We start from the raw sequence: 14,208 nt of genomic DNA, 5'->3' as shown, positions 1-14,208 counted from the left end.
TGACATAAAATTGACTGCATAATTTTATAGAATGTCCTGTAGCGACTAGATTTTAGTTATCAACACATTTTATGTAGATATAAGCAGCATACTGAAAAAAGAAATAGATTTATTAAGTATATTCACTACAAAACAAATATTTGCAACTGTGTATGAAAAATAAAACAGCAAAATTAAATCGAAGAAAAAAAGAAAATACTATATTTAAGTATAATATATGTACTATCTTAGGAGATGACCTTGTGTTACTGGTTTTATAAAACTGGTAATCTATTGTGTTCTAATGTTTGAACACATATTTTTATTGAAATTATTGCATAAAATTATCATTGAATAAACATGTTTGAGGGTTTACCTAATCGTACAGAAATAAAACACACGTGTTAAGGAAGCTTTACACGATTAATTAGGATCAATGTTCAAAAAAACAATGTTAACTATTTAAAATCTAAATCAATAAATGTATCCTGTTATTGTCAAATGATATCACCGTTTCCCTATAATTAATATTGAGTCAAATTATACAGGCATCAAAGTACATCCCAGAATGACTATTTGTGGTTGACACAATTGTTTTTTGAGCCCCTCTGGTGCAGTGATAGTATCATGTCGCCTACTAATAAATATATCCGGAAAGTGAGTTTGTATGCGCATTTGAATGCTTTTTTAATGCAAACCTACTGAATGAATGTTGATGAAACTCGATATACAGATGGATGCTGGCTTGGTTTATCACATAGGGTGAATTACCCTGTTACCCTGGATAATATTTCCATTTGGCCAGAGTTTTAAGTAAAAGCTTATCTACATAGATTAAAATTAATCACTGAAATGTATTTAAGGTATAGTGGTAACACAACACAATATGTAAATAATGGGTTTCGATGACAAAAAGTTAAACAAATCTTATAGCTTGTCATCAAACCAGACTTAACTAGGAGGAACATCTACACTGTAATAAAATATTAATTATAAAAGCGAATTGAGCTGTATCAGTCCATTTGCAACCGTTTGACAGGGACACTTTTAAACCAATGCACCTAAAATTGGCATCATGATACATTATATCCTAGAGAAAGAAATATTGTGGCATCAACAAATAATCAAGTATTTATTGTCATTTAATACGAAAATACGAGTCCCTTGTCGGAATTGAGGAGCAACTATTACCCGCATAATATAAGCGGAGTGCATACGTTGGCTCCTATGTCATGGCTAACGACAAAATTACAAAAAAACATTGACAAGATACCATCGACAGCAAAATGGGAAGTAAATACTATCACAGTAGCGAAACAACTACGACATCTCCTAGGATTAAACTAATGCTGATTAGTGTGTCATATCATTTGTTGTTTATTAAAAGCGATTAACGACCTAATCTCACAAATAGAAGAAACAAGGATACACCTTTATTTTTTATGATAGAAAGTATTCAATGCACACATCCTTTCTCGAGAAAAGTGCTAATTGATAGGCAAAGAACGTTCTCTAAACGCTAACATTATAAGGTATAATGATGACAATTGATAAAAAACGGAAACAAAGTGTTTGTTTATTTTTCAAGGACTTCCTTAATTATCTTAGAATAAGTACGCACTGTATAGTAACGAATAAATAGCCCTTTCACAGTCAATAATCCTTATAATCAAAGAATAAACTTTAAAATGAGGAACGATTAAAATATGATGCTGCAGAAAACACGCAAGCGCATTGACTGTTTACAGTAAGCACGCACATATTTTGTCGAATTTTATTCCGTCGTGCCAAATGGTGCAATACCATCCAGAGGTGGTAGGCGGCATAGTGACCCGTCCGTATATATACCGATATAACACTCTTAGATCAACATTGTCTAGTGCCTTCACCGACAAACAAACAACACAAACATGAAAACCATTGTAAGTGCTTGTGATAGTGGATTGGTACTTGAATAAAAAAAAAGTGTTTAGTGATTGCAGTGATGTGTGAAAAATAACTTGGATACGCCGCAGTCCGGAAGTGTTTGCTATTACTGTCATGTGCTTAACTTGTCGTATTCTTGCAGGTCTTCCTCGGTCTCCTGGCGGTCGCCCTTGCCGCTCCCCAGGCTCCCTCTGAGCCCATTCCCATCCTGAAGCAAGAAAGTGAAATCAACCCTGATGGTTCCTACTCCTACTCGTATGAAACCGGTAACGGTATAAACGCTGAGGAGAGAGGATCCTTGAAGGATATCGGTGCTGAGGAGCCCGCGCTGCAGGTGGAAGGCCAGTTCGCGTACCCCAGTGACGACGGCACCAACATCCAACTGTCGTACATTGCCAACGAGAACGGCTTCCAGCCCCAAGGAGCTCACATCCCCACTCCCCCTCCTATTCCTGAGGCTATCCAGCGCGCCCTCGCTTACCTCGCCACCGCCCCTCCTCAGGCTGAGAAGTAATTCAATTCATGTTTGAGTTAGGTTAAGCACTACACAATGTATTATTATTTAATGTATTCCTCTATATTACAATAGAAATACTATTGTATTATGGAGGAATACCGAGACGCCTAATCCTATTTTATACCTTTATATTATTTTGTACATAACGATTTCTATGTGATGTAAATATATTCGAAATTTAAAGTATTTTTGTAATCAGTTTTATTTTATCCTCCCATCAAATCACTGAGTACACTGTGAACTAATTTAATGATTTACGTTTTAAGGGATGCTTGTTCCCTAACAAAATTATTGGAAAGCTATAGATATTACATTGGTAGTAATAACAAATAGTACTGAACATTATACATATTAAGTTATTTACCTGAAAAGTACATGCCTAGTGCATGTACTTGTCAGTTTTTCCAATTAGCTGAAATCTAACTTCCATGTATGTACAAGATAATTTTTATACATTATCTATATATTACATTATACACGATAAAAAAGGCCTTTCAAACAAGAAATTGGATAAGGATAGAATTACTTTGGTAGAATGCAGTTGGCGCTGTGAATAAAACAGGGCAACTTATAGTATTTATAAATTAATTATATTTTTCGGAGTTGCGAGTTATCTGAAATTAATAAGATCTAAAATTATAGTACCTAAACCATGCTTATATTACAGCAGCAAAAGTATCTCCATCAGAGCTTTCGCGGCGAGAGCTGGGCGGCTGGGCCGATTGAAAATAAATAACCTAGAATAGCATAGTATTTTTTCTAAACCCCTCAAATTAACGTGTTGCGTATAGATAGATATTTACCAATTTATTACAAAGATTTTAAATTATTACAAAAGTCTTCTTTAGATTCAGGGGAATGTCGTCAATTAAAGGATAAAAAGCAATTTTCGTCAAATAGTCACCTAAAATTGACGTATTCATAGTATGTTGATTAATGCCAACGTTTTGTAGTCTTGTGTAAGTGTCAATCGCGGGAGATAAGGTTTTGTCGTTCTCGAAGATGACGGATTAGCCATTCATGCATTTTGACATATACATAATCACGACCTTTAAAACCGTTGAGTTTAATTGTGCAGAACTAACTTAATGATTGATTTGCATATGTGGGTTTATTGGATATTCCAAAATCTAAATAAACATGTAAAAAAGGAATTATGCATAAAATATTTTTGAAAATAAAAAAAATAAAAGGTCAACTGAAAATCTTATTATTAAGTTGTTGCAAACATTTTGAATGTTTAATTCTTTAAAAAAAACTTATTAACATTGATAATTACACAAGCATACTTCGCCATTTTACGTCTTCCGTCTGTATTGGGAAATGCCAGAGAATTAAAAAAAACAAATTGCAAATGTGATAACGCTTAGATTATCTAAAACATAAAAACGAGAATATACCCTGATCTGAAAACTTTTGCGATGCATTAAATATCCAGTGACCTTGTCAAATTATGCAAGTACTGAAATATAATAGATAAACGAACAGTCAACCAGTGATTATTTTTTCATATGAAACCAACACAATTGATAAAGGTTTACTTTAGTTTTGCAAACTTTTATCAACTGTGTTGGTTTCTATGAAAAAATAATCGAAATTAATTCAAATCCCCACGTTCAATGTTACCCAAATGATTCAAAGTTATCCAAATTGACCTTAGGAGCGCAGGGATCCCAATATTTCGTGCGTATTCTACAACTTTCTTTAATAGTTAAGATTTAAGGTTAAACTTCGAAGGCCTCGAAGGTACAATAAACGACTTAATTATCTTCACGGCCACTCTTTGATCGGCCTGATGGGTTTTGAAACGATATTGGCCAATGCAAAGAAGATGATCATACTAATTTCAATGATAAACATACGTTTGATATATGTAGCTTTACAAGTGATTCTCACATATTTTACGAAATAAGTGCGAACAAATGAGAACTTATCAAATAAGACGTGCTTTGAGCAATAAAAATTGTGCAGTAACCTTTACTCGTCGGTTTGTCACACCTGATTATCTACCAATTAGTTAAACATTATAATGATTATGGTGAAATATATTAAAATGAAATAACAACAACGCATTGTAAATATTTTGCCAGTTGGTTACAAAAGTATTTGATTTTTTCTGATATATTATATCTGCAAAAGACTGTAGGAATATACTACGTTAGAAATTCGTATTTTTTATTTTCATAGTAATTATCGTGCATTTATTATAACCACAATCAATGATATTGATGATAATATCAACGTACTAGTACACGAACTTGTTAACAGATGTCGCACCATTCGAAGCTTTAAGGCTCCATCTTGCGTTACTACCGCGAACCAGTAAGCTGTTAGATCAGAATATTGATTAAAATTGAATAAATTACTTAATATATTTTTTCCGATATGATGTTTCTAATTTAAATAGATAGATGGCGTTATTTTAAATAAATATTTTACAAGTCCGTACTATAGTTATTACTACGAAAGTATATATTATTATGTAAATCGCTAAGCTAAATCTATTCAACGGATATTGTTGAAGTTTAGCATTGATATATTTAAACTATTCTAAACTAGTCATATTATTATTCTTAACTAAATACAGGTGACGCGTTAATCAAAAATGTACTCCTATGCGACTGAAATAGGAAAGGAAAAGAACGCGTGCCGATATATTATGGATGGTTTATATTAATATATTATGACAACTGAATAAACATCGACAACTTCTGAATAAGCATCGGTTATCTTATGAAATAGATTATTGAGAGACTTCATCATTTCATACATCCCCTGTTACGTTTTATAACTTGTTTTTAAGTCTGTCTGAATTTGGGAAAAACGTGTACTGATAAATTATGACATGGTTCAAGCGCACCTGAGCTCTTCTAACTTGTATATTATGATAAGTATACTCAATGAATACGTGTTTAACTAGGACTTAACTAACCGGAAAACTTGTAGTAAACAAAATTTGGATATTTTTTCGTATACTTGTCACTGAATATGTTACCAACATACACTAGGTACTGTCGAGTATCGAGAGTTTGATATTTAAAATGTACTGCCAAAATAGTTCTTGCGGAGCCCGGTAGAGGCGCTAAACAGATACTTGTGTGAAATTTCTCGTTAGCTAGATGGTTGTAGGTAGTCCATAGTAGTAGAGAATCGTGCTAATCATGAATGGCAATTGCATAATACTGCTTATGATCCATTATTTAATTATATTTTATAATGTTGCGATTCGACAGGTAAAGTAGTTCTTTATTTATTACACACTGCCATTTCTGTTGAGCTTCCTCGTAATAACACTAGTTCATCTTCACACCGAATAATTTGAAAATGACTTGTATTGTACTCATAATGGCATCAACCCGGCATTTCCACTATCTGTCTGAGTCTTAGCTCCATTTCTTCCACTTCTGGATAAATCTCGGTTATCAGGCGGATTTTTGGTTTTCATGCGTTTTCTGTCACTTAAACTCTCGTAGAACTAATTTGATATAAGTTATACGAGATTTATCTATAAGCTGTGAAGGCTCTCAAACTTTTAAGGCTATAAATATTTAATTGCGTCTCGTGACCTATGTCCTCCCGGAGACTTCTTTTTCATAAAATAACACAAGCAAGGGAAGCTGAACGCTATAACTAGTAACAGTAAATACCTAGTGTAATTAATAGGTTAGTCTGTTAAATTACAAAGATGGCTTATTACACTTATAGAAGCTTCGAGGTGATGACCGCAATGATGAAGTAATTTATGTTGTATTGATTTTTTCCAATTGAAGAATCTTTTTAATCAGCATTATGTATGAGCACCCACGTTTTGACATTGGTTGTTTTCAAATAGAGGATGTCTATCGTACATCGCCAGGGTGCGACTTACCGAACTAAGAAGTTTTGTCTATATTCCTGATTGCAAATTTTGGAATACAGACAAAACTAGATCTAGCAACGTTTCATCTCGAGAACGGCAGTCGTTTTAACTTTTGCTCGGTTTGTAATAAATACACGCGTGGTTAAAATATTTTGAACAAGTTTAGTGAAAACGAGAATGATATTTGAAAAATATACTTTTAACACTACTGAGTTGACCTTTACAGTCATGTACCTGGCCATATAAAATACGATTTTGACTTAATCAATAGGCAATAACGACAAGATTAATATTTTATTTACCTCGATTGGTTTAGCATAAGAAAAAACTATTTCAAAACGGAGTTAATTTAAATCAAAGCGACGATATTTCTCTAATGTAGTAATATCGGCTTTTATCATTATTTGGGTATTATTGTCATTACCGAGACAATGGACGACAGCGGAAGATCTTTTCTCGGCGCACTGCGAAAATTCCAACTGTTCTATATGAAAATATTAAAGAGTAAATAAATATTATTCTTTACTGTTCCCCTTATGGGCCAGAATCTCTTTCTAATCCTGGTTATGGAAGCGGGTAAGGTTTTGAGGCTGGCCAAATAAGAGTTGCAAGCAGATTGTAAAAACAGGATGTAAAATTTCTGCACTATGTTCTCCCATACATACCATACATACATACTACATAATCTTTCAAGTTATTTTTATACGATCCTAGGTTGTTAAATACAGAAACATGCGGACTTTGTGGCTATCATTAGAGTATCGTGTGATATCTCTTAACTGCAGATGGTTTGTGAGTGACCCTGGTGACCCGTGGCCCGTAGCCCGCGTAGGTGGTAATAATAGTCGTTGACATTTAGAAGAGCAAACTAGTTCTATAGAGGCCCACGTTTAATTATTATAATATATGCCGTCGTAGATATCACGTTTCCAGAATATGAGCTATTTTATCAAGGTTAAACTTGCTCGCTAGTTCGATGCCTTAATTGGGAAAGCAAGGAAGTGCTTTTTCTGATTTAATATCAACTGGCTTAATTAATATACTTATAGACGTATTTAAATTGCTTGTATGTCTTTTCAACTAAACACTGTCAACGCAAACATTATAAAACAAAGTCACCACGCCGCTGCTGTCTGCCTGTTGGCAGTAAACTCTCTTGATTTTCACCAATAGATAGAGCAATTATCTTCAAAGGTTTATATTTCAGTCATTGTTTAAAGTTTTCTGCATAATAAGTTATTAAACAGCGGGTAGGCCAATAAACGAAAAAAATGAAAGATCGAAGAATTTATTACACTTGCTCTTGCCCGCGACTTCATCCGCTTGGCGTATAGTTACCTACATGACTTACAGCTGTTGGTTGCGATAAAACTATGGTCAAAAACTCTTTTTACAGCTTATCTTACTGTGATACCTAAGCTCAAAATAAAATATTCATTTATTTAAAATCTTGACACTTTTGATAGTTGTGACAATTATAGAAACTACCACTAGCGTGGAAATCAATTCAATCGCCAAAAGATTTACAATGAGGTTGATACAATAATTCATCATGCGAGGAGCTACAGCACTGGCAGGTCGTATTGAATCCGTACAGATTTAGTAAAATCATCCATCCAAATGATGATCAAACAATCGCATCTGTAATGCTAGCTTCGCTTTGCAATTCGTTCTAGTGAAAGTATTTCACGCAGTAATAATTATCCTATATGTTATTTCGGACGGTAAACTATATGTGGACCAAATTTCTGTATAAGTTCAATAGATTTTATGTGAAAGTGCAACAAACATATATACATATTTCACATTTATATTAATAGTAGAATTAGTATACCTAGATAATATAGAATCAAAGATAAATCAGCGACTAATGGACTGAATTTTAATTTGACGAACATGTAATTAGAGATCCTTAGATACAAATAATAAATCTAACTTAAACTATAATTTTCTTAATTATTATAACAAAACATTATTTATTAATGTGTGTATTTTATTTTACAAACAATATTTTTTTCGCTTTTTACTTTAAATTAGTTTTTATTGTTATTTGTTTATACAATTATACGTTATAATCAAGATAAATTGCATTGTCTAAATCGATTACTCAATAAATAAAATGTTTTACTTTTAAAGATGAAAAAAATAAAACAATGCCCGAAATTTTTTTTCGGACATTTTGGTTACAATCTCTTTTAACATATCTTATTATTATGTCTTATTTAAAAAAACCTTTACGTTGATTTCAGAATATGTAGTTTCAGTTTTGTATCACTGATAGCAAATATAAAAATCACTTTTATAGTTAATCGATACTTTAACATAGAGGTGGTGTAACTAGCCGTAAATCACGATCACGTGAAGCCAGGGCGGGTCACTAGTTTTTAATTTATGGTAATCATATATTTTTATACAGAACTAACTACTTTTATTTATTGTCATCGTAGATATAAGGTTCACCATTTAAGCAATTTTATAATAGATCCAGTATTAACGATATTCCACATGACATAGCGAAATCAATAAACATAATCCAAGGCCAAACTTGGTGTCATTACCCTTAAGATAACAAGTCGATGTTTTTTTGTTAACGACTTATTTTAATATAAAAGGACAAAAAATCTATGGGATGGTACCTGTTCGTTTCTGACATCCGTACAGATCTCAGCAATATGAAATTCTTGGTGAGATATCTGTTCTAAAAAAAATTATAGAACTTTCATATTAATTGTGCGATTGAAAGCTTTGACAAAGAGACAATTTAATCAGTTTAGAGAAGCAACCAAATCACTTTCGGTAAATAATTTAACTTATCTTTATACTCTTAATAACAACGTGATCTTTGTGTAACAGGTACTTGCCCTTTGCGTGTGCGCTGCTAGCGCGGCAACCTTCGGTGGTCGCCCCTTTGGCCAGTCACCATTCGGACAGGCCGCTCAAGCCGTCGCCCAGGTCGGTGCTCCCGTCGCCGTCCAGGCCGCTAGGGTCGCGTACACTCCCGCTGCTGTGGTCGCTAAGGCCGTAGTTGGCCCAGCCGTTGTCGCCTCCCCTGTACCCAAGCCCGCCGTCGTCGCTCAAGTGTCTCCCGCTACTAAGAACGTGTACACCGACAGCGACGCTCAAGTCGTTAGTTACGAAAATGAAGTCGCTCCCGACAACTTCAGATACGCGTAAGTTATATATTTAGTTTATTAGTGAAAGTAGCTTTAAAATTGAATAATTATTTTACTATTTTGTGAAATTTTAAACTAATTGAATTGAAATAATCTATGTAATGATATTTCCAGTTACGAAACCAACAACGGCATCTTCGGACAATCCAGCGGTACCCTGAAGCAGGTCGGAGACGCTCAAGTTCTCGTGAGTATACAACATTTCACATAATTTTAATTAGAGATTTCATTATTTATATAGGTTTATGGAGGCTATATAAATAATGAATACCTAGTTTGTTTTTAAATAATTTACTGAACATAAATTCATGATTCTTGAATTTCATATCTATATTCAATTAGGCCTTCGTATTGTTGCCTTGATCTCTCTCATTTTTTAAATACTGTGGAAGTATGATATTTTTAATTTCGATGTTGCTTTATATTCTTGTTTTTTTTAATGAACGTTCGTCTTTCTAAAGGTACAAAGCGGCAGCTACAGATACGTCGACCCCTCAGGCCAGACCATTGAAGTGACATACGTCGCTGACGAGAACGGATTCCAGCCCCAGGTAAATATTATTTATATTTTTGAACATTATCCTTTTGGAAAATAGTAATCGTTAAAATATGATTGATAGTTATTACCCGAGTTTATCACATTTATTACTTTTGCCATATGTATGCCGTAATACATTGAAGCAGTGCTACTCTGGTAGTATTTGCATACTTATTAGATACTCGCATATCTGTACCAGCAGAAGTGAGTAAGTACTTAATTTATATTTTTCTTGCAGGGCCAGCACCTCCCCGTCGCTCCCCCAGTACCAGAAGACATCGCTCGCAGCATCGAGTACATCGCTAGCCGCGCCGCTTACGCCGCCAAGAACGCTTAAATTTACAAACTAATAGGACTTGACCACGAATTTTAACGACGTTTTTTGTTAAAGATCTTTAAATGATCACGATTACAGGCAATAGCACTAAAATTTCAATTCCAAACTAAGGATGTAAATAAAAGAAAAATTATTGTGCCATATTTTCGTTTTTTTAATTTTTACTTTTGAACTTTTGCTTTTCTCAGTATAATTCATCAACATATGCTAAAAATGCAACAATAATATGTAATGATAGAAATAATGCGCTTCCTACACTCCATTTTCTAATATTCCATTGTCGTTCAAACCTATTTATTTGTGGAGGAACGAGGTGATCGTGTTCCTCCAACACAAAGGGAGGATCCTCCGACCAGGTGAGATGATCGTGCCTGGTGGGCCTAGGCTGCCCGACTGTTGTAGTCGGGAACTTGTATATATAGTCAGTTGCAGTGCAAACTTCGATAGCGCGATCTAGGACTTGTGACGTCAGTCACACTGCGCGTGGTGGTTGGTTGTGCGCTGGTCCCAGTAGATGTCGCTGTATGTAGCGAGCCGCTACATATTCATCTACACGTCTAGGAAAGACATGGTGTGTTTTATTGAATAGGCTCCAGAATTAGTAGACCGATTTACAAAAATCCGCTAATAGAAAGCTACATCATCAGCCAGTAACATTATTTTTCTCTAAAAAAATAAACAAGACGTAAGTGAAAATGCTCTTGGGTGTAAAAATCGTTAGTAAGCCTCTTTTTTCTCATTTTAAATAAATTTTATATTGTTATAACGTAATTTCATTAAGATAACAAATAAGTCAATTTCTAAAACCCTACACGAGAATGGCAACGCTCAAACCAGAACAACGGCAATTACGGAGCGGTAAAAGTAAGTGTATAGAGAAAATTGTAAGTAAAAGCTGTTCGGCATTCGTGTCCTTTCCTAATGGTTGTAAAATAGGGGGGCTGAGTCAACAAATTTTCGTATTTCTTGTCCACGATATAGCCCGAGTCACCCATACCAACAAAACTCCTTTTCTTGTGTTGAAGCAAACAATTTTATGCCATGTTGTCCATATTGATCGTAATTATAGTTATAGTTTTACGTAGGTCTTCGTAGGAGCTAAATAATTGTTCAAAAAATAAAATTTTGAAAGCAAATATAAAGAGTCTCTTTAGTCCATTGAAAAGTTACATCCAGGGTGTCCGGTTACATTTAATGTGTAGAGCTCACAATTTTCTTTATTTAATGTGTAGGGGGCTTAAGGTCCACTTTCATCCCCCGCTCCGACCTCTTTTTCCGAGATGACGGTCACTAAACAAGGGTAGCAAACCAATAAACTTGAATTTAAGCTTCTATTGATCCCCCTACACATTAAAAAAAATAATTGCGTTCTATGAAAAACGCAAGATGCGCCTAAAAATTACATATTTCAATGGACTTAAGAAATCTCAAAAACATTTTTTTTTAAATTGCAATTAAAATATTAGCTGGCTAGAACGCGTATTAATTGAGACAGATAGACTCTTAATATGGTCCAAGGAGACACGCGCTGGGTATTTATAACACGCTTAAATATCATCTTAACTTATTAAGATTTAATTTATGTTATTTTGTAAATTAGCGATGAAGTGTAATAAATAACTTTTTGAAGTTTGAACTATAAAAACTACTGCCTCGCATAATATATGCAGATTGGATATCTTGCGAATTGTTATTACATAAATAAACTCACGCCTGTTGTAGGATAAAATGAAATACAACCACATTTATCTAGTTTCTTAGTTTTCTGTATTGTAGGGGGCAAGCCTATTGCCATAAACTAGAAAATTGTCAGATTCCTGACTGAAAAACATTCTTAAATATGTATGAAAATACCAATAGTATTCTGCTTGCCACGGAAATCGAACCCGCGGACTCGTGGACAGCAGACGAAGACACTACCGCACGGGCCACAGAGGCACTCATTATGATAATTTTGAAAGCGCCTTTGAAGTTTACAATTTGATTTGCCATTTATTCAGTTGCTAAGAGAAAAATGTAAGGGTAAGAAAAGCTAGCTTCCAATGCTGCCAGCCTTCTGGGCACGTTTCCCGAGAACGTCGATGCGGAGATATGTAATGATGCCTTATTTTAATTATATTTGTATTTTTTTTTCTTTTTTCATTTGTACATAAAATTTGTATTTATTGAATGTAAAGTTTTAAAGATTTAATAATATTGTAAATTGACTATTGAAAAAAAGTATAACTATATATCGAATGAGAAAAAGAAAATTGAAAAGAAAACTTACAATCTTATGTTGTAGTATTGAAATATTTTGTGTATACATATTATTTTTGGTTCCTAATCTAAAATTATTGATAATACGCCTGACTAGAAAATATCAGCAATGGCAGCTTGTGACTAGTTCCGAGAGTAGAGGCCGCCCGCGACTTCGTCTGCGTGGAAACCCTTTCCGTGTGAATCCCGATCTCTCGAGACCTCCGGGATAAAAATTAGCCTATATTCTGGGTCTTCAGCTACCAAATTTTCGGTAGTATTTGCGTAAAATGTTTGGTACACATTTATACATTACATTATGTATTTGAATTACATACTCACAAACTTTCGCATTTATAATATTAGTAGGATAAAGGTATCATTATAGATGAGGTTAGAGTAGAGTAAAAGTTAACTGAAAGAACTCCATTCCGTAAGGCCTCCACTCAACATTTATACTGTTCAAGTAATAGTCCTTATAACTTTGTTAAAAATATATTGGATTAAGTTACATAGAATATAATATATCGTCTTAATTAATAAGCGCCTTGAACAGCAGCATCGCTTTAGTCTATACTGCGTTTTGTGTCTCTTCGATAACGATTTAGTAAAATCTGTCTATAAGGATGACTGTTACTCTACTTAAGAAAATGCGTACTACATAAGTGAGCTACTAAGCTATAAAATAGTACATGTTACATACAATTTACCTAAAGTAGAGTAGGTACCTATTTTCTATCATGTTTACTACTTCGGGCTTCCAAAGTAGGTATACACCTTTGGACTTCTTAAAGATTTTCCTCATATAACCTCGTAGCCTCTATGTAAAAACTTATTTTATGTACGTTTGAAATCCGTTTTGGCGAGGAAAATATTATTATCTCAAATAGTGTTAAAAGTATTTTCAACTGTTCATACCTTTGTAGTTAAAAGATTACTTTCTATTAAACGTCAGACAAAAAGACGATGCGAGTAAGCTTTTACGAATAAATCTCTAAACATACATAGATATGCATGTAAATGTATTAAAATTAAATAATATTTTGTAAAATTCAAAAGGCAAAGTCAAAACATAGTGACAAAAGTTAAAGGCCACGTTGCTTCCGGCGGCGCGGCGGCTCATTTGTATTTGTATTAATTAGAGCGTTAGAAGATTTAATACATTTTAATGACCAATTCTATTTTTAACGACATTAATATTAAACGTTTTTGATACCATCTTCAGCATTTTTTCAAAATGGACGTTCCAAAGTCTTTGCTCACCGCAATCTATGAATGACGGACATAGCCAATTATTTTCCGCAATACATTGTACATAGTTCATGTGGAAGCTTTACAGACTGACCAGAAACATTCCAATCATCACTTAGAATTTATGAAACTAGCTTTGAAGTCGACGTTATTTCCTAAACAATTACATTAGTAAGTACCATGCTCCAACAAGTTCATTATTACCAGTATATATAATACATTTAATGTGACGCCCAATACGTGGTTAACTTACCCACAATATTATTTTTCTATGAAAACCTTAATTTAAAACAATCGTGGCGGCATTTAGCTCTCATATCTAAATTTTCACTACTCCATCAAAAATGTCAACCCTTACCTTGAGAGTTTGATTAATAAATTATGTTCTAA

At 33.9% G+C, this 14,208-nt stretch overlaps 2 protein-coding genes across 2 annotated transcripts; both read left to right on the top strand.

The window, feature by feature from the left end:
- The first annotated feature begins 1,791 nt into the window (after positions 1–1,791).
- On the top strand, positions 1,792–2,608 carry LOC142973361 (larval cuticle protein LCP-17-like). The gene is made up of 2 exons (XM_076115015.1): positions 1,792–1,901; positions 2,048–2,608. Exons 1-2 carry the CDS (start codon positions 1,890–1,892, stop codon positions 2,417–2,419), a joined length of 384 nt encoding a protein of 127 aa, XP_075971130.1. The 5' UTR covers positions 1,792–1,889; the 3' UTR covers positions 2,420–2,608.
- A 6,252-nt stretch (positions 2,609–8,860) lies between these two features.
- On the top strand, positions 8,861–10,472 carry LOC142972974 (uncharacterized). Its single transcript, XM_076114439.1, has 5 exons — positions 8,861–8,965; positions 9,135–9,451; positions 9,569–9,641; positions 9,916–10,005; positions 10,231–10,472. The coding sequence occupies exons 1-5, from the start codon at positions 8,906–8,908 to the stop codon at positions 10,327–10,329; spliced, it is 639 nt and encodes a 212-aa protein (XP_075970554.1). The 5' UTR covers positions 8,861–8,905; the 3' UTR covers positions 10,330–10,472.
- The last annotated feature ends 3,736 nt before the right edge of the window (positions 10,473–14,208 follow it).

Source organism: Anticarsia gemmatalis, chromosome 5, assembly GCF_050436995.1.
Source record: "Anticarsia gemmatalis isolate Benzon Research Colony breed Stoneville strain chromosome 5, ilAntGemm2 primary, whole genome shotgun sequence".
Lineage (NCBI taxonomy): Eukaryota > Metazoa > Arthropoda > Insecta > Lepidoptera > Erebidae > Anticarsia > Anticarsia gemmatalis.
Note: the sequence above shows the minus strand (reverse complement) of the source record. Positions and strands in the feature narration are given on the sequence as shown.